A 20,441-nucleotide genomic window follows, 5' to 3' on the forward strand; every position below is an offset into this window, starting at 1 on the left:
GATAGGATACTGACATTGAAGTGACAAGATCATCAAGTCTCAAGCCTATCTATTTTGCCCTTAAAAGGAAGACAAGGAGTTGAGTCATTCCTTTCATAGAGTGTTCCCATCTGTATTTAAATTGACACATAAATGTTCTTTGCATCACAACTGCAGCAGTATTTACATCAGAAACTTCAGTTTCTGGTATTTTTCTGAGCATGGATTTGTATTGCATTCTCTCCCAAAAAAAAAAAGCTATTTTTTAAAAAAAAGCCTTGTATTTTGCAGTATCTATGTGAAACTTTGTCTAAATCACTACTTGACCACGTCACCTTATTAAATAGCTTTTATAGCTCAATTTCCAACCTTACTGTTTCACAGTTCTGAGCTTTGACATTAATGAAATGAAACAATAAGAAAAAAAAAATAAATCAATAAACCTATTCCTATGATCCATGCCTATGATCCACGTAAATTCCAAAATACCTACTTTTTGGATTTAAATAGAATTTTACAAGACTAAAAAGATATATTTGAGAAGGAAAAAGTCTGAGTCGTCCTTTATAATGAAAATGTCTTTTCCTTTTTTTACTTCCACCACTCTCCTAGTTCAGAGGCTGGGGCCAGGCTCTCTGACAGAAACATAACATACATTTTCCATACATTACATTTCATGTCATACTTAAGCAGTTAGGTTTTATCAAATCTAGTCTCCTGGAAGAATTTAAAATTTGTTCTAGAAGACTGTCCTTTAGGAGTTTAGTTTTGACTTTACCAATGGAAGAAAAGGTTCTGGGAAGAAAGTGAATTGGAGAGAGACCTTATAGCAGCCTTCCAAAACTGAAGCAGGGCCTATAAGAAAACTGGGGAGGGACTTTTGACAAGGGCTTATAGTGATAGGATGAGGGGAAATGGATTGAAACTTGAGGAGGGCAGATTTAGACTGGAGGTTAGGAAGAAATTCTTTGCAGTGAAGACTGGTGAGACAGTGGAACAGGTTGCCCAGGGAAGTCATGGATGCCTCCTCTCTGGAGGTGTTCAAAGCCAGGCTTGATGAGGCCTTCAGCAACCTGGGCTAGTGGAAGGAGTCCCTGCCCGTGGTGTGGGGGTTGGAACTGGATGAGCTTTAAGGTCCCTTCCAACTCAAACCACTCTATGAAAAACCTTCTCTGAAAGCATATTTTGACTACCCGTGTTTTTGGAAACAGTCTGTTCACAGCTTTCCCTAATGCTTAGGTCTGTATACTCCAAACTGAGCAAGCAGAAATTTCTTCCTGTAGGTCTTTTTTTTTTTCTTTTTTTTCCAGACAATTCTGCACTGTAATAACCTTCTCAAATCAAAGCTTTCAGAGTTCCAATATTTATATAAATATACAATGTTTCCTTACAACAAGCAAACAAGTGCAGCGTGCTACTTGGGTTGTTACTTTCTCACCACTAAAAAAAGTGATTTGAAACAACGGGGCAAAATAATACCAATTAAAAAAAATAGTATGTATTTGCCTAGATTTAAGCTGTTCTTTCCTTATTTTATTACTAATGTGACATTACTTTATTTTTTGTTTATTTGAGTTATTACTCCAGCTGAAGTAAAAAGACTTTAGATGCACAAGAGGTATGAAATCCATGCCAGTTTAGCCTAGGAGAGGGGTGTTTTTAACAGATATTGACAAGAAAGTGATGTATTTTAGTAAATTCAACATACCCAGTTCAATACGGTGAGAAGAGGGGAGCTCCTTGGTCACCATGATGAAATAGCTGTGTAAGCCTTTGAAAGCAAGCAGCAGACTGGCACAGAGGGTGTAGTGGAAATTGTAGGCATGGCTGAGGAAAGACTCTGAAACAACAAAACTGCAACCCTGAAATAAAAAAAGAAAGAAAGGGGGGAAAAAGGAAGGGGAGGGGGGGAAAAAAAGGAGAGGGGGATAAAAAGAAGGAAAAAGGAAAGGAAATAATAAGAAATAAAGAGGAAAAGAAGAGGGAAAGGGGGCAAAAAGGCGGGAAAGGGGGCAAAAAGGCGGGAAAGGGGGCAAAAAGGCGGGAAGGGGGCAAAAAGGCGGGAAGGGGGGCAAAAAGGCGGGAAGGGGGGCAAAAAGGCGGGAAGGGGGGAAAAAAGGCGGGAAGGGGGGCAAAAAGGCGGGAAGGGGGAAAAAGGCGGGAAAGGGGGAAAAAAGGCGGCAAAGGGGGAAAAAAGGCGGCAAAGGGGGAAAAAGAGAGAAAGGGGGAAAAAAGAGAGAAAGGGGGAAAAAAGAGAGAAAGGGGGGAAAAAAGAGAGAAAGGGGGGAAAAAAGAGAGAAGGGGGGGAAAAAAGAGAAAGGGGGGCAAAAAGAGAGAAAGGGGGGAAAGAGAAAGGGGGCAAAAGAGAAAGGGGGCAAAAAGAGAGAAAGGGGGGCAAAAAGAGAGAAAGGGGGGCAAGAGAAAGGGGGAGAGAGAAAGGGGGGCAAAAAGAGAGAAAGGGGGCAAAAGAGAGAAAGGGGGCAAAAAGAGAGAAAGGGGGGCAAAAAGAGAGAAAGGGGGGCAAAAAGAGAGAAAGGGGGGAAAGAGAGAAAGGGGGCAGAGAGAAAGGGGGGAAGAGAAAGGGGGGCAAAAAGAGAGAAAGGGGGGCAAAAAGAGAGAAAGGGGGGCAAAAAGAGAGAAAGGGGGGCAAAAAGAGAGAAAGGGGGCAAAAAGAGAGAAAGGGGGCAGAGAGAAAGGGGGAGAGAGAAAGGGGGCAAAAGAGAGAAAGGGGGGCAAAAAGAGAGAAAGGGGGCAAGAGAAAGGGGGGCAAGAGAGAAAGGGGGGCAAAAAGAGAGAAAGGGGGGCAGAGAGAAAGGGGGAGAGAGAAAGGGGGGCAAAAAGAGAGAAAGGGGGGCAAAAAGAGAGAAAGGGGGCAAAAAGAGAGAAAGGGGGGCAAAAAGAGAGAAAGGGGGGCAAAAAGAGAGAAAGGGGGCAAAAAGAGAGAAAGGGGGCAAAAAGAGAGAAAGGGGGGCAAAAAGAGAGAAAGGGGGGCAAAAAGAGAGAAAGGGGGCAAAAAGAGAGAAAGGGGGGCAAAAAGAGAGAAAGGGGGGCAAAGAGAAAGGGGGAAAAGAGAAAGGGGGCAAAAAGAGAGAAAGGGGGGAAAGAGAAAGGGGGCAAAAAGAGAGAAAGGGGGGCAAAAAGAGAGAAAGGGGGCAAAAAGAGAAAGGGGGCAAAAAGAGAAAGGGGGCAAAGAGAAAGGGGAAGAGAAAGGGGGGCAAAAAGAGAGAAAGGGGGGCAAAAAGAGAGAAAGGGGGGCAAAAAGAGAGAAAGGGGGCAAAAGAGAGAAAGGGGGCAAAAAGAGAGAAAGGGGGCAAAAGAGAGAAAGGGGGCAAAAAGAGAGAAAGGGGGGCAAAAAGAGAGAAAGGGGGGCAAAAAGAGAGAAAGGGGGGCAAAAAGAGAGAAAGGGGGGCAAAAAGAGAGAAAGGGGGCAAAAAGAGAGAAAGGGGGGCAAAAAGAGAGAAAGGGGGCAAAAAGAGAGAAAGGGGGCAAAAAGAGAGAAAGGGGGCAAAAAGAGAGAAAGGGGGGCAAAAAGAGAGAAAGGGGGGCAAAAAGAGAGAAAGGGGGCAAAAAGAGAGAAAGGGGGCAAAAAGAGAGAAAGGGGGGCAAAAAGAGAGAAAGGGGGCAAAAAGAGAGAAAGGGGGGCAAAAAGAGAGAAAGGGGGGCAAAAAGAGAGAAAGGGGGGCAAAAAGAGAGAAAGGGGGGCAAAAAGAGAGAAAGGGGGCAAAAAGAGAGAAAGGGGGCAAAAAGAGAGAAAGGGGGCAAAAAGAGAGAAAGGGGGGCAAAAAGAGAGAAAGGGGGGCAAAAAGAGAGAAAGGGGGGCAAAAAGAGAGAAAGGGGGGCAAAAAGAGAGAAAGGGGGGCAAAAAGAGAGAAAGGGGGGCAAAAAGAGAGAAAGGGGGGCAAAAAGAGAGAAAGGGGGCAAAAAGAGAGAAAGGGGGCAAAAAGAGAGAAAGGGGGCAAAAAGAGAGAAAGGGGGGCAAAAAGAGAGAAAGGGGGCAAAAAGAGAGAAAGGGGGCAAAAAGAGAGAAAGGGGGGCAAAAAGAGAGAAAGGGGGCAAAAAGAGAGAAAGGGGGCAAAAAGAGAGAAAGGGGGCAAAAAGAGAGAAAGGGGGGCAAAAAGAGAGAAAGGGGGGCAAAAAGAGAGAAAGGGGGGCAAAAAGAGAGAAAGGGGGGCAAAAAGAGAGAAAGGGGGGCAAAAAGAGAGAAAGGGGGGCAAAAAGAGAGAAAGGGGGCAAAAAGAGAGAAAGGGGGCAAAAAGAGAGAAAGGGGGCAAAAAGAGAGAAAGGGGGCAAAAAGAGAGAATGGGGGGCAAAAAGAGAGAAAGGGGGGAAAAAAGAGAGAAAGGGGGGAAAAAGAGAGAAAGGGGGCAAAAAGAGAGAAAGGGGGGCAAAAAGAGAGAAAGGGGGGCAAAAAGAGAGAAAGGGGGGAAAAAATAGAGAATGGGGGGCAAAAAGAGAGAAAGGGGGGAAAAAAGAGAGAAAGGGGGGCAAAAAGAGAGAAAGGGGGCAAAAAGAGAGAAAGGGGGGAAAAAGAGAGAAAGGGGGGAAAAAGAGAGAAAGGGGGGAAAAAAGAGAGAAAAGGGGGCAAAAAGAGAGAAAGGGGGGCAAAAAGAGAGAAAGGGGGGAAAAGAGGGAAAGGGGGGAAAAGAGGGAAAGGGGGGAAAAGAGAGAAAGGGGGGAAAAGAGGAAAGGGGGGAAAAGAGGGAAAGGGGGGAAAAGAGAGAAAGGGGGGAAAAAGAGGAAAGGGGGGGAAAAGAGGGAAAGGGGGGGAAAAGAGGGAAAGGGGGGAAAAGAGGGAAAGGGGGAAAGAGGAAAGGGGGGGAAAGAGGAAAGGGGGGAAAAGAGGGAAAGGGGGGAAAAGAGGGAAAGGGGGGAAAGAGGGAAAGGGGGGAAAGAGGGAAAGGGGGGAAAAGAGGAAAGGGGGGGAAAAGAGGGAAAGGGGGGAAAAAGAGGGAAAGGGGGGAAAAGAGGAAAGGGGGGAAAAGAGGGAAAGGGGGGGAAAGAGGGAAAGGGGGGGAAAGAGGGAAAGGGGGGAAAGAGGGACAGGGGGGGAAAGAGGGAAAGGGGGGGAAAGAGGGAAAGGGGGGAAAGAGGGAAAGGGGGGGAAAAGAGGGAAAGGGGGGGAAAGAGGGAAAGGGGGGAAAAGAGGGAAAGGGGGGAAAAGAGGGAAAGGGGGGAAAAGAGGGAAAGGGGGGAAAAAGAGGGAAAGGGGGGAAAAGAGGAAAGGGGGGAAAAGAGGGAAAGGGGGGAAAAGAGGGAAAGGGGGGAAAAGAGGGAAAGGGGGGAAAAGAGGGAAAGGGGGGGAAAAGAGGGAAAGGGGGGAAAAGAGGGAAAGGGGGGAAACAGAGGGAAAGGGGGGAAAGAGGGAAAGGGGGGGAAAGGGGGGGAAAGAGGGAAAGGGGGGAAAGGGGGGGAAAGAGGGAAAGGGGGAAAGGGGGGGAAAGAGGGAAAGGGGGGAAAGGGGGGGAAAGAGGGAAAGGGGGGAAAGGGGGGGAAAGAGGGAAAGGGGGGAAACAGAGGGAAAGGGGGGAAACAGAGGGAAAGGGGGGAAACAGAGGGAAAGGGGGGAAAAAGAGGGAAAGGAGGGAAAAAGAGGGAAAGGGAAAAAAAAGAGGGAAAGGGAAAAAAAAGAGGGAAAGGGAAAAAAAAGAGGGAAAGGGAAAAAAAGAGGGAAAGGGAAAAAAAAGAGGGAAAGGGGGAAAAAGAGGGAAAGGGAGGAAAAAGAGGGAAAGGGGGGAAAAGAGGGAAAGGGGGAAAAAAAGAGGGAAAGGGGGAAAAAAAGAGAAGGAAAGGGGGAGGAAAAGAAGGAAAGGGGGAAAAAAAGAGGCACGTTTTACTTTTGCACAATAAATAAAGCGTTAACAGAATAACCACAAAGGCAGCAAACCAAGCTGCTCTTTTCACAAACCTCACCCCCTGTTGTTTGCAATTTTCCGTGGATTGCAATATATTAAAAAAGAAGGTTAAGCACTTAACATTGTAAACTTTCCAAGCACTTAATATTGTAAGCTTTCCACCTATGTGTTCCTGAAGTCTGTAACACAGCCTCTTGGGAACAATTTTTCTCATTTCTCAACACTAACAAAGTTAATTTTTTAACAAATAATACTTCTGGGGAAAAAAAAAAAGCCACACTGCTCAACAACAACAAAAAACCCAATTAAATATGAAACTGATAAGATTCTTACATCTGCTGACAACTGTTTTGTGTAGTTATTGCCAAAGACCACGCTCTCAAGAGAAGGAATCACGGAGTCCCTGTTCTGCGCTGGTGCATTCCTGTTCAGCCACGTGTTCTTCACTGGGCGAGGGAAACTGCAAAAAGCACAGATGAACTGATCACCTGAGCCTACACACATCACAAAAACACTGCAGGCATAATAAAGTCTTGATTGCTCTTCACAAGCAGTAGAAGGAAGGATGCAAAGTAAGGTCCTGGAAGTTCCCAGCATGGTGGGCTGCCCTCTTCAAACCCCTCAGCCGGCCCAGATACCTCAGTTAACTCTGGTGCTGTGCTAAGGCAGAGCTGCTTCTTCAGCAGTTCTCTTCAAAGTATGTCTCCAGCTGGTTGGAGAAACCTAAGGAATTCATAGGTTCATAGAATGGTTTGGGTTGGAAAGGACCTTAAAGATCATCCAGCACCAACCCCCAAACCATGGGCAGGGACACCTCCCACCAGCCCAGGTTGGTCATGGCCTCATCCAACCTGGCCTTGAACGCCTTCAGGGAGGGGACATCCACAGCCTCCCTGGGCAACCTGTTCCAGTGTCTCCTCATCCTCACTGTAAAAAATGTCTTCCTAATCTCCAGCCTTAATCTTCCCCCTTCAAGCTTCAATCCAATCTCCCTCATACTATCACTACAAGCCCTTCTAAACTCCTTCCCCAGCTTTTTTGTAGGCCCCACTTCAGTTCCCAGCAGGCCACAAGAAGGTCGTCCTGGAGCCTTCTTCAGGCTAAAAAGCCCCAGCTCCCTCAAGCTGTCCCCACAGGACAAGAGCTCCAGTCCTCTGATCATCTTCATGGCCCTTTTTGAAGCATTATTACCCTCAGCTGTTGCCCTCTCTCACCATGAAAGTCAGAAGACTGTATGCAAGCTCTTCCTCATTACTTCTAGTGCAAACCTCACCTAATTTAAACAATATTCCTGGAAGTTTAAGCTGTAGAGATAAATCACAGAATGACTTGAGTTGGAAGGGACCTTAAAGATCATCTAGGCAAGGACACCTCCCACTAGATCAGGGTGCTCAAAGCCTTATCCAGCTAGGAATCACAGAATTGCTGAGGCTGGAAAAGACCTCTGAGATCATCAAGTCCAGCCTATGACCTATAATTCTGTTATTCTGTGAAGATAAAAACATAAAAGGTAACTTTAGAGTTACCCTTTGGTTTTCAAAGATACATCAGTACAAATCCAGGCTGGGTGAGCAGTGGCTCAAGAGCAGTCTGGAGGAGAAGGACTTGTGGGTGTCAACTGGTGACAAACTCCCCATGAGCCAGCAGGATGTGTTCCTGTGCAACCAGGGTGAACTTGCTCTAGCAGGGGGGGTTGGTCCAGATGATCTCAAGAGGTCCCTTCCCACCTCTACCATTCTATGATTCCATGATTTCATGTTGCAAAGTAAAGACTGTTTATCAACATGCCTTGCCATGAAGACTGTCAGCAGAAACATGATCAGTGAACTTAGTTTAGTCAGGGAGCATATGATAGTGCAAGACAGTATTGACCTAGGAGAACCTGCTTCAGCAGGGGAGTTGGACTTGATGATCTCCAAAGGTCCTTTCCAACCCCTACCACTCTGTGATACTGTGATTCTAATTTTAGAACATTTCCACCTGGACACTGGAGAAGTTATCTGCATTTTATTAACAGGAGGTTACCTTATCAGGGGCTGATGCAGAGCAACCAAAGAAGCATGGACTATAACCGATATGACAGAGAGGTGGAAGTAATCAAACATGACATTGACGTAATGATGAAGGCCCCGGCGTAAGTTAAAGTGCAACTTTAATGTTCGGCTACTAATCGGCTGTAGTGTGCTCAGGTCATCTGGCCTAGAAATAAATGAAAACCAAACCAGCTTTACAATTGAAAGTGCAACTTATTCATCACTAAGCAGTTTAGCTTAGGTCTGCGCTTTGGAGTGCAACAGCATCTCCCTCAGGGAAAAAAAAAAATTGTATTAAAAACCCTCAGAATGTGAAAAATCAGTTATGTAATTGAACAGAGAGCACTGGATTTCTTTTCTAGCTTCATATATGTCTAATATGAACATGCTGCATCTATATATAATACAGATTTAATCAGTGTGAAAAGTTTATATATATTGTTGTTTTCATAAAATTTATGTTGAAATCGAAATCTTCCACATTTAAACGTTCCCCATTTAAATTGAAATCTTGCCCATTTAAATTGAAATCTTCCACACTTAAACTGGAATCTTCCACATTTAAATTTAAATCTTCCATATTTACATTGAAATCCTCTAGATGTAAATGGAAATTTTCCATATTTAAAGTGAAATCTTCCACATTTAAGTCGAAATCTTCCACATTTAAATTGAAATCTTCCATCTTTAAATTGAAATTTGCTACATTGAAGTTCAAATCTTCCATATTTACATTGAAATCCCCTAGATTTAAATGGAAGTCTCCCACATTTAAATGGAAATCTTCCACATTTAGACTAAAATCTTCCATATTTGAATTGAAATCTATATTTATATTTAAATCCTCTACATTTAAATGGAAATCTTCCGTCTTTAAATTGAAATTTGCTACATTAAATTTGAAATCTTCCATATTTACACTGAAATCCTCCAGATTTAAATGGAAATTTTCCATATTTAAAGTGAAATCCTCCACATTTAAATGGAAATCTTCCACATTTAAATGGAAATCTACCACATTTAAATTGAAATCTTTATTTAAATCTTCTACATTTAAATTTAAATCTTCCTTATTTAAATGGAAATCTTCTACATTTAGAGTGTAATCTTCCATATTTTAAATTGATATCCTCTAGATTTAAATTGAAATCCTTAGACCTGAATGCAAATCTTCCATATTTAAATTGAAATCCTCTAGATTTAAATTGAAATCCTGTAGACTTAAATGCAAATCTTCCATATTGAAATTGAAATCTCTTACATTTGAATTTATATCTTCCACACTTAAATTAAAATCCTCTGTATTTAAACTTACGAGCAGTCTGTGTCCGTGAAGTGTAGATCTAATGTTAGCAGAAAATTCATTTCATTCAGAGACTCTTCAATCTATAAAGAGATTGCACATGCATGAAATCTTTTCAGGCCTCTAATTTCTATTAAACCAAATTGCCCATCATGAAAGTTTAATAATCTGACTCCAGCAAAGGTGAATGGCAGCTTACCTTCCTCTCATCTAACAGCATTTTGATTTTGAAAATCATCACATCATTGACAGAAACTTCCTCATTTTTGTAAAGGATTTGAAACGTTTTACTGCAAACTACATTGTCATGGATGGAAGCAGGAAAGGCAAGATCTGCACCTGGAAAGAGAAACAGGTAGTGGTATCATTAGCCCAGAACTTGCAAACTCCACAGCAGCTAATGAGTGCAACTGCCCTTCCTATCAGTTTCATCACCACAGGATCACAGGATGGAGGAGGTATCCACAACCTCCCTGAGCAACCCATCCCACAGTGTCACCACCCTCATACTGAAGAACTTCTTCCTAAGATCCAGTCTAAACCTGCTCTCCCTCAGCTTCAAACCATTCCCCCTTGTTCTATTGCTAGACAAATGTCCTTCTCCAACCTTCCTGCAGGATCCCTTCAGGTATTGTAAGGCAGCTACAAAGCTGCCCTGGAATCTTCACTTCTCCAGGCTAAACAATCTCATTTTCCTCAGCCTGTCCTCACAGCAGAGCAGTTCCAGCCCTTGGATCATCTCAGTGGCCTTCCTCTGGGCTTGCCCATAGAATCACAGAATGCACCGGGTTGGAGGGAATCTCTAGAAGCCATACAGTCCAAATCCCCTGCACTAAGCAGGGGGATATCCCCAACTAGATCAGGTTACTCAGAGCCCCATCAAGCCTGACCCTGAATGTCTCCAGGGACAGGACCTTCACCACCTCCCTGAGCAACCTGTTCCAGTGTTCCAGCACCCTCATAACATCTTCAGAAAGCAGAGACATGTACAAACGCAGAGGGTTGCTGAGGTGCTTTCTTGTGTATCATGGGTTTAGGTGTCCTGGATGCAGTGCTTACCAGGACTCAGTCATTACAGTTAAACTCCCCTGTGGACAATGCCACTTTCAGCTTACACCCATCCACGCCATCCGCACGGGTGAAGGACAGAGTGGGTTTCACATGGCACCGAATCCAATACAACCACAGGGCATCAGCAAAAGGGAACTCCCACTCCACTCTGACACAAAAGAAGCTCTGGAGATACCTGGCCACGGTCCCACTTCCTGTGCAGCATCCAGCTCCAGAGCTGCAGCCCTCAGCTCTGCTGACTGCAGTGTAATGTGAAACGGCCTCCTCAGAACTGACAGAGAGGAGGCGAAGAGGAAGAGCTGATGCCAGGAACAGGCTGAGCCACATCTATGTGGAGATGTCAAATGGGAAGCCAACAAGGCAGAACCACCACTATCTTTTAAGTCACCTAAGCAGCATAAGGACATGAAACTGTTGGAGCAGGTCCAAAGGGCGTCCACAAAGATGATCACAGGGTTAGAGCATCTCCCCTGTGGGGACAGGCTGAGAGAGCTGGGGCTGTTCAGCATGGAGAAGGCTCTGGGGAGACCTCAGAGCAGCCTTCCAGTACCTGAAGAGGGCCTACAGGAAAGTTGGGGAGGGACTTTTTGCAAGGACTTGTAGTGATAGGGCGAGGAGGAATGGACTGAAGCCAGAAGAGAGGAGATTTAGACTGGGTAATAGGAAGAAATTCTTTACAGTAAGGATGGTGACAGAGTAGAACAAGTTGCCCAGGAAGGCTGTGGATGTTCAAGGCCAGGCTGGATGAGGCCTTGAGGAACCTGGTCCAGTGGAAGGTGTCTTTGCCCATGGCAGGGCAGTTGGAACTAGATGACCTTCAAGGTCCCTTCCAACCCAAACCATCCTACAAAGCTATGAACTAGGCACTGACTGACCAAGACTATTTCTAGGCTTCTATCCACACAAAAAAAACATCTCAGCAATGAAAGGGAAAAGAAGAGAGGGAATGAATGTATTCTTGCATTGTAGAAATGGGAATCTCATTCCTAACCTGCTTTTTTTGTTGTTGTTAGGATTTTTGTTGGTTGATTTGTTTTGTTTGGGGTTTTTTTGATGTTTTGTTTGGGGTTTTTTTCCCTGTAAACCATCCACAAGTTTCTGGTAGAAGTTGGCAATCAGAACAGCCTCAACTCTGAGATAACCTCCTATAGGCTACAATTACATACATTTTTCTTTTAACATTCTAGAGCATGTCTACCTCTCTCTTCTGACTTTAAGAATGCCAGGAGACTTTCAAAAGGTTGGAGCTAAAGAAAGTCACTTGCCCTATCACATATCTGTAATGCCACTCATTTTGGGTTCCAGTCAGCTCTAGTGAACTACTAAAGGACATGAGGAAGAGAAATGGAAGAAACCTGGGTTTAAATTATCATGGGACCTCATGAAGAGCTGAGCTGGGAAGGGCTGGGCAAGGGGTGACAGCAGACACGAAGGAACAGGAAGAAGGAGAAAATTAGGACTGCAAATTTGCCTGGGGGCAACAAAAGCAAGACAGAGATCAGCCTGTGGGAGATGGGAAACACAAATATCTGAGGGGTGGGTGTCAGGAAGATGGGGCCAGACTCTTCTCAGTAGTCCCCTGTGACAGGACAGCAGGCAATGGGCATAAACTTGAACACTGGAAGATCCATCTGAACACAAGAACTTCTTTACTTTGAGGCTGGCAGAGCACTGGACCAGGCTGCCCAGCGAGGTGGTGGACTCTCCATTTTTGGAGACTTTGAAGCTCACCTGGGCATGTTTCTGTGTGACCTGTCCTAAGTGACCCTGCTCTGGACTGGATGATCTTCAGAGGTCCCTTCCAACCCCTACCACTCTGTGATTCTGTGAATGCTAGAAGTAGGAAACCTGATGTTGTATTGGAGTGGGAAATGCATGGCACTAATAGGATTTAGGAGAGATAAGTATGAGGAAGACAGAAGAGACAGAAAAGTACAGGATGAAGTACCTGACATCATTCCCAAGAGTGAGAGCTGTCAGCTCCTCCAGCCTCCTCCACAGTCAACAGGCAAGAGACACTTTCAGACAGTGGCTCAGTCCTCTTAGGGTTAGTCCATGCATAGCCTAAGAACAAACATTTTCTAGAAAACTCTTGTTTCTACAAACAGCTATTTTGTCCTGGTGCCTCAGCAGCTGGCACTGATGCCAGCAGGAAATAGCTGTTTGAGCAGGAGAGCTGAGTTATGAGCTGGTGGCCAGCTCTGCTAAATTAAGCAAGCAGCTGAAACAAATGGAAGGCAGAGCTCCTTGGCAAGACCAAGCCCTATCATATTCACAAGGACAAACTACTGCCCTTTCATGGACCAGCTTGTACCCTTCTCTCTGCTTTGTTGTGGCATAAACATTATTAGGAACTGTGTGGTAAACCAAAAAGAGAGAGTGATCTAGAAAGGCCTAGTTTTGGGCTCCCCAATTCAAGAGAGACAGGGATCTACTGGAGTGACTCTAATGGAGAGCTACGAGGATGACTGGGGGACTTGAACTTTCCTGTGAAGAAAGACTGAGAGCCCTGGGGCTGTTTAGTCTGGAGAAGAGAAGGCTGAGAAGGGATCTGATCAATGTCTGTAATATCTGAGGGGTGGGTGTCAAGGTGAAGGGTCAAGGCTCTTTTCAGTGGTGCCCAGTGATAGGACAAGGAACAAGAGGTGCAAGCTAGAACACAGAAAGTTCCACTTCAACATGAGGATAAACTTCTTTACCTTGATGGTGGCCAGAGTGGTTCTCTAGAGGCTTCCAAATCCCACCTGGATGTGTTCCTGTGTGATCTGTCCTAGGTGATCCTGCTTTGGCAGGAGGGTTGGACTTGATGATCTCCAGAGGTTCCTTCCAACCCCTAACATTTTTTATGATTCTGTGATTTTTAACTCAATGATCCATTGAGTAGAGATAAATTCCCTATACCCCACTAAATTTTGCCTTTGAAGTAGAGCAATCTTGGTTCCTAAGAATTCTCTGTTTCTATCACACAAATCCAAGAAATATTCAGGAAGCTTGGCTGAAATGCAGGATCTACATCATTGCTCTACTTAAAGAGTTACTTTTAGAACAGCCTCAAAAATTTACTTTTCAGTAATCTCCTATCATATTTTCTGAGACTGGTAGGTTTTTCATCCTTGCAGTTCCAGGAATTCCACCTGACCTTTCAAAACTTCAATCATTTCTTGAATTCCTCATTTTCACAGCATGTTGAGGTGTGGCTACTGAGTGCTAAGAGGCCTCTCCAGGTTCAATTTGCTTGGACAAAGAAACCAAAAGTGGGTGCCAGGTTAAGAAAAGAAAAAATACGAGGGAGCATATAATTCTGTGCAGGAGGTTGAATTTGTTTTGAACTTTGCCACCAGACAGCAAGACAGTAGGATTGAAAACAAGAAGATTGGATCCTCTCAGAGTTTTCCTTTTGGAGAAAATGGGCTTAGCCATCTGGTTAAGGGTCTGTATCTGAAGTTCCCCACTATTTTGAGATATGTGTTTAGAAGAGATCTGCCTTTGGTCATCTTAGCCTGCAATATGCAGATGATTGAGCAGATCAGAGGAAAAAACCAGAAGACGTAAAAGGTATCAGCAGGTTTTGCTACCAGCAGAGCAAATTAACAGAAGAAAAACAGTACCACGTTCTCTAATCAACTTTTAAGTCTCATTGCTAACAAGAAACCAGTTTTTCAGCAGGTCATCAGAAAACAACTTCTACCTAAACATGAGGAGCAACTTCTTTAATTAAAGGGTGCCAGAGCCCTGGAGCAGGCTGCCCAGAGAGGTGGTGGAGTCTCCATCTCTGGAGAGATTCCAAACTCATCTGGACGTGTTCCTCTGTGACCTTCTCTAGGTGAGCCTGCCATGGCAGGGGGTTGGACTGGATGATGTCCAGAGGTCCCTTCCAATCCCTACCATTCTGGGACTCTGTGTGATTTTATTTTTATTGTGTTAATAAAATTAAACCCACTTTTTTATTAGCTCTACCAAAATAAGACAAGAAGCACCCTCCCTCCCTTCATTAGCAAGGTAAGACAATGACCTCAGTTGTGGCACTTACCAGTTGCATGTAGCAAGCTGGCTTCTAATTTGTGAGGAATTCTTGGAGGAATTTTCATAGATGCACGGATCTGGTAAAAGCTGAAGCAAAAGATAATGCTTTAGAACACATATGGCATAGTTCATCTCATTTACCACAGACAGATACAGACAGTGACAGAGGCAGGAAGGAAGAGGGAGAAGAAGGAATAATATAAGGAGGTCTAACACTATTTTATTATTTTATTTTGACACTTCAAACACTATTTTATTATTTTATTTTGACACTTCATCCTGTTTTGGTTTTTTTTTTTTAATCATTAAGAATTATTGTCAGGCTCCACAAGGCTCTGAGCAACCTGATCTAGTGGAGAATGTCCCTGATCACTGCAGGGGGGTTGGATTAGATGACCTTTGGAGATCCACTCCAACCCAAGTTATGATTCCACGATTAAACAGAGTGGCAACTGAATAAAAGAAGGAAATAAAAGAAGCAAGCCTCAGCACAGAGCCAGTTTTTTCCCCATCCCACAGTGCTGGGCAAATATTTATGGAGACACCTGGTAAATGCTACTGCAGAAGCTATATGAATGAAAAATCAGGATTGTCAGCTACACTACAACCACCTCAGAAGGCTCTACCATGTAGCATGTCCCCAGGACTGCTGTGGCCACTTCTGTCATTGGAGAAGCTACATTCACAGATTCAGAGGTAGCATCAGGCTGGAAGGTCAAAGGTATTCCAATCCCCCTGCAGTCAGCAGTGACACCTCCAACTAGAGCAGGCTGCCCAGGGCCACAGCAAGTCTTGAATGACTCCAGGGACTGGGCCTCAATCACATCCCTGGGCAACCTGTTCCACTGTTTTACCCCACCCATTATAAAGAACTTCCTCCCGATGTCCAACCTAAATCTACCCTGTTCCAGGCTAAAGTTGTGGCTTCTAACACTTCAACTAAAGCAGCTTCCCTAGCAACTGATGCAACTGTGTAATAGCCTAACAGTTAATCAATTAAAGCGTTATTAATTTAATCCTTCCATAAATTTACAAAGTCAACTTTAGTCTGGTCAAAATCATCTGTCAAAGAATGCTTTATAATAGAAGAGACTTAATGAAACAATGATACTGCTAGAGATAACATGACAGCAAAAGAACTCCTACCTTTTGAGAAAGGGAATAAAACTTAAATGTTTGCAAACAAATAATTATGTATTTTGGTTTCAGCAACCCACAGGTTGAGCATGAACCCACATACACTTCTGTACTGATTCATAATCAGTAATTGAATTCATAGGATGCTTTGGTTTGGAAGGGACCTTAAAGATCATCCAGTTCCAACCCCCACACCAAGGGCAGGGACACCTCCCACCTGCCCAGAATGCTCAGTCTTCATCCAACCTGCCCTTGAACATCTCCAGGGAGAGGGCATCCACAACCTCCCTGGGCAACCTGTTCCAGTGTCTCATCACCTTCACTCTAAAGAATTTCATCCTAATCTCCAGTCTAAGTCTGCCCTCCCCAAGCTTCAATCCATTCCCTCTGATCCCATCCCTACAAGCCCTTGGAGAAGTCTCTCCCCAGATTTCTTGCAGGCCCCCTTCAGGTTCATTTGTACTCTTTTTGTGTTGGATTTAAAAAAAAATAACAACCAAACAATAAAAACATTAAGTTTTCACTGCCATCTTCTCTAAGAGTGTGAAGTATTGAGGAAAGCCTTCTCCATGTGAATCTAGAAGGATGCCATGCAGTACACTGATGGACTCCTTTGCTCATGGCCAGCTGTGACTTCCAACATTAAACTCATTTCACCTCCACATGACACATACAACGATAGAGAACAGTCTCAGCAAGGAGATACTTTCCACCAGCTTCACATTTCTGCCTCCACAGTAAACATTTGCCAAGAGCCTCAGAAGGTAAAAATTGGGTACTATAGCTCCTATTCAATATTATGTCTCAGTAGTTTAGAGCCATGCCAGCTCTCACCCTACCCTCCCAAACTGGGTTGCTTTAATAGACTTCAAAATAGCCAAAATCTGCATAATTCACAGCTCCTGTTTAGAACCACGTGACAGCTCTGCAGAGCAGGAATTCATCTCAGGCTGAACAACTTCCCTGGATGTGGGTAGATTAATGAATTCAGAATGGAACAAGGTAAAATGAAAGGCAAAGGCAAAATAAGAAGTGAGCACAGAAGACAGGTGCAATGTGATACTGCTGTGACTTAATGCAGCAAGATTCATGTGTCCTAAAGATGCTATTAAGTGACTGTTTACAATCTGGGCCACAGAGAAAGCAATCAATGGAACTGTTCATGTTTAGAATGCAATCTGTGAAAGCAAAAGGCTCTTAGGACATTTTTATTGTTAATGATTAATCACAAGCAGCCTATTCTTCCCTTTATTCAGTGTATTCTTTACCTGCAAGAAAACACACTTTATTCTGCCCTAAAAATAACTATGGAATAAGTAAAAATTACTGCATAGAAGTGTTTTGGTTGGATAAGACCTTTAAGATCATCAAGTCCAGCTATTATCTAACTCTGTCAAGGCTGGGGCTAAACCATGTCCCTCAGCACCAGATCTCTGCCTCTTTGAAACACTTACATGGATGGAGATTCAACCATATCCCTGGGCAGCCTATTCCAGCCTTTGAGAACCCTTTCAGTCTAGAACTTTCTTCTAACATCCAAGATAAACCTCCCTGGTACAACCTGAGGCCATTTCCTCTCCTTCTATCACTTCTTACTAAGGAAGAGAGATCAACACCTTTCACTGAGTTGTAAAGAGCCAGAAGATCTTCCCTCAGTTTCCTTTTCTGCAGGCTGAACAATCCCAGGTCCCTCAGCTGCCCCGTTCTCCAGACCCTTCACTGGCTTTGTTGCCCTTTTCTGGACCTGCTCCAGCACCTCAATATCTTTCTTGGAGTGAGGGGCCCAAAACTGAATCTAGTCCTCAAGATGTGGCCTCACCAGTGCTGCTCCCCAGGCACTGCTTTTAAGACCTTTCTCTGCTTTTTCTTTAATTTGGCTTAATGGGGAGATGAAGGTGAAGTGTTTGTTTGTTTGAAATGGGTGTCTTTGATTTTCAGCAGATTTTCTGCTTTAAGCACGTTAGAACATAAAATGTTCACCTGTTCATCTGAATAATAAAATCCTGTAGGAGTTCAGCTCAGGGCAGATATGTAAACATGAAATCATAATCTGACACCTAGATCTTTGAAACAATTACTCAACAGCAGGAAGATATTTAAATAAGAAACAAAGAACCTCCTACACAGTATTTACCTACATTATTCACTGTCACTCATCTTCAAGTGCTGTACATTTTCAGGCTCTATCTGCAAATGAAGAGCTATGATACTCAAACAGGGTACTTTAGTCATAAAGGAATTGCAAATGTAACAGAAAACCAGGAAATGCCTTATAAAGTTATGAAAATCTAAAGACAGAAAGTTTTAAAAGAAATGGTAAAAGAAAAAGCCTCTTCCCTCTCTTCCAGCCCAAGCCCTGCCTTCCTCATCTTCCTTCCATCTCTGGTTCAACTCAATAAGGCACTGGGCAACCTGATGTCGTTGAGGATGTCCCTGCCTTCAAACCATTCCCCCTTGTCCTATTGCCAGACACCCTCATGAAAAGTCCCTCTCCAGCCTTCCCATAGGATTCCTTGAGGTATTGGACGGCAGTTATAAGGTCCCCCACAGAGTCTTTTCTTCTCCAGGCTGAATAACCCCACCCTCAGCAGAGGTGCTCCAGCCCTTCACAGCCCTCCTCTGGACTCTCTCCAACAGCTCTGTGCGCTTCTTATGCTGGGGACACCAGAACTGGAGGCAGTATTTAAGGTGGGTGGTGCCATGATGTTTAGAACCAGCACCTGATAATGCAGCAGGATGCATTCAGATCACCTTTGGTAACAGAAATACGGTTTGGAATTTTAAAAGCCTCAGCTGCAACAGCAGCTAATGAAGCAGAGTCTTAACACGAGTCACTGCGGTACCATCAGTGCAGGGAACAGAGCTGGGATGAACAGCAGATTGACAACTGGATGAAGGTCTGATAATCAGGCAAAGACGTGGAGCAAGTCTTTGGCACCATGTTGCCAGGACAATGAGCAGATTGCAACTGCTTGACCTTCATGCTGCTGATGTAAGAGTGACTTGAAGGACAGTATCCAAAGGGAGACTGAGTAAAGATTTGAAACAATCTTAAGGATACTTAAGCATTGAAAAAGTTTGTCCAGATAAGCTGTGGAATCTCCACACATGGACATTTCCATGACCTGAGGGGAGAGAACTCCAAGCAACATGGTTTAGATTGAGTGCTGATCCTGCTTTCAGTATGAGAGGCTGGACTCCTTGACATGCTACCATCCCTCCACCTTCCATCAGTCTGTGATCCCAGAGGCTAAAGGAAACCCAAAAAACAGGGGCCAGCAATTCACCACGATGACCAAAAGGCGACACAGCAAGAAGGTGGAACAGGAACACTGAAACAGGTTGCCAGAGAGGTTGTGGATGCCCATCCCTGGAGGTGTTCAAGGCCAGGCTGCAGGAGGCCTTGAGCAGCCTGGGCTAGTAGAGGGCATGCCTGCCTGTGGGGTTGGAACTAGATGATCTTCAAAGTCCCTTTGAAAGGACTTCTAAGTCCCTTCCAACCCAAACCATTCTATGAATCTAAGTGCATATGGCTGGGAGTTGGTACGCAAACCAAGCTGGAGACACATCTGTGAATAAAGCATATTCCAGCTATGAGCTTTCCTGAGTCTAACCTCAGGAGGACATTGCGGAGTTGACAGAGCTACGCTCCCTGTCAGCAGCAGATTTGCTTGCTTCCCTGAAAAGCAGCATCTTCCAGCTCCTATTAAATTTCCAATGGTGTAGACACGAGGGGAAAAAACCCCAACAATCTGCAAGACTACCTCTGAAAATCTGCCAACCTCTCTCTAAGTGCTTCCCAGCATTTACCTTTACTTCTCTTGGCCACAGATTTGAGGCTGAACATAACCATTGGATCTCTTGCTCCAGCTGCACTGCTTAAAAGCTTTTTCCTGAAACAGTTCCACATTCATCCCACAAGAGGTACCTCTGCTTTTGCTTCACAATGTGTGAGATAGGCTTAAAATTTGAGATGTTGAGTGAGACAGCACACACATGCAAAGCCAGAGTCACCAGGGGAGAGCTTAGAAACATTCAGGACATTTCTGCCAACCCTAGCCTAGGCAGTCTTTCTCTCAGCAAATAAACATGGGAACGTGCTGATGTCCACTCATCTCCTTTGACCCTGAATATAATCAGATGCAAACACATGACCACACTCCTGAAAGGTTCAAGGATAGCTGCAGCTCAGTGTCCCTATGCAGGTCTCTTAGGAAAAGGTCTTCTAAAAGGTATCTGGAGTTACTACTCTACTGCAGGCAGAGGGTAGCTCTACTGTTCATTCTGTTAGAATCAGAGAATTGTTTCACTTGGAAAAGGCCTTTAAGATCAAGTCCAACCATGCTCTAACACTACCAAGGCTAAACCATGGCCCTCAGCACCACGTCTCTGCCTCTTTGAAACACCTCCAGGGATGGGGACTCAACCATCTCCCTGGGCAGCCTGGTCCAGTGTTTGAGAAGCCTTTCAGTCAAGAAGTGTCTTCTAATATTCAGCCTAAACCTCTCCTGGTACAACTTGAGGTCATGTCCTCTAATCCTATCCCTTCTTACTAGGGTGAAGAGACCAACACACACCTTACCACAATTTCCTTTCAGGGACTTGTAGGAAGCATTGAGGTCTCCCCTCAGCCTCCTTTTCTCCAAACTAAACAAACCCAGTGGCTGCTCCCCACAAGACCTATTCTGCAGGTTAAATCTTTTCCATCAAGCTGCATTAAGATGTTGAAGATTCAAAAATCTGTGTCAGAAGATGCTCTGAACACAGGGCTACAAAGGTGATTAGGGGTCTAGAACATTTCTTTTATGAGGGAAGAGCATCGGGTCCCTTTAGTCTGGAAAAGAGAAGACTAAGACAGGATCTCCTAACTGCTTATCAATACTTAAAGGGTTGGTGTCAGGAGAACAGGACCAGGCTTTCTTCAGTGATGCCCAGGGACAGGACAAGGGGTAACAGGGACAAAACCGAACATAGTAAGTTCCATCTAAGCATGAGGAGGAAATTCTTTAATTTAAGGGTGGCAGAGCACTGGAGCAGGCTGCC

The 20,441-nt window shown here is 44.4% G+C and overlaps 1 protein-coding gene across 8 annotated transcripts in view; it reads right to left on the reverse strand.

Annotated features, from left to right (window-relative positions):
- Positions 1-20,441, reverse strand: part of FAM135A (family with sequence similarity 135 member A) — a 71,058-nt gene that overhangs the window by 33,967 nt on the left and 16,650 nt on the right. For 6 of the 8 annotated variants that reach the window (XM_054392549.1, XM_054392589.1, XM_054392566.1 and 3 more), the window contains exons 2-7: positions 14,269-14,348; positions 9,367-9,506; positions 9,180-9,250; positions 7,857-8,030; positions 6,165-6,291; positions 1,688-1,841 (exon numbers count right to left, since the gene is read on the reverse strand). In XM_054392549.1, coding sequence (XP_054248524.1) covers positions 1,688-1,841; positions 6,165-6,291; positions 7,857-8,030; positions 9,180-9,250; positions 9,367-9,506; positions 14,269-14,348 — 746 coding nt within the window. Of the gene's footprint in view, positions 1-1,687; positions 1,842-6,164; positions 6,292-7,856; positions 8,031-9,179; positions 9,251-9,366; positions 9,507-11,990; positions 11,996-14,264; positions 14,349-20,441 lie in introns of all 8 variants that reach the window. The other 2 variants (XM_054392532.1, XM_054392574.1) reach the window with 2 other exon arrangements.

Source organism: Indicator indicator, chromosome 2 (genome assembly GCF_027791375.1).
Source record: "Indicator indicator isolate 239-I01 chromosome 2, UM_Iind_1.1, whole genome shotgun sequence".
NCBI classification, from domain to species: Eukaryota; Metazoa; Chordata; class Aves; order Piciformes; family Indicatoridae; genus Indicator; species Indicator indicator.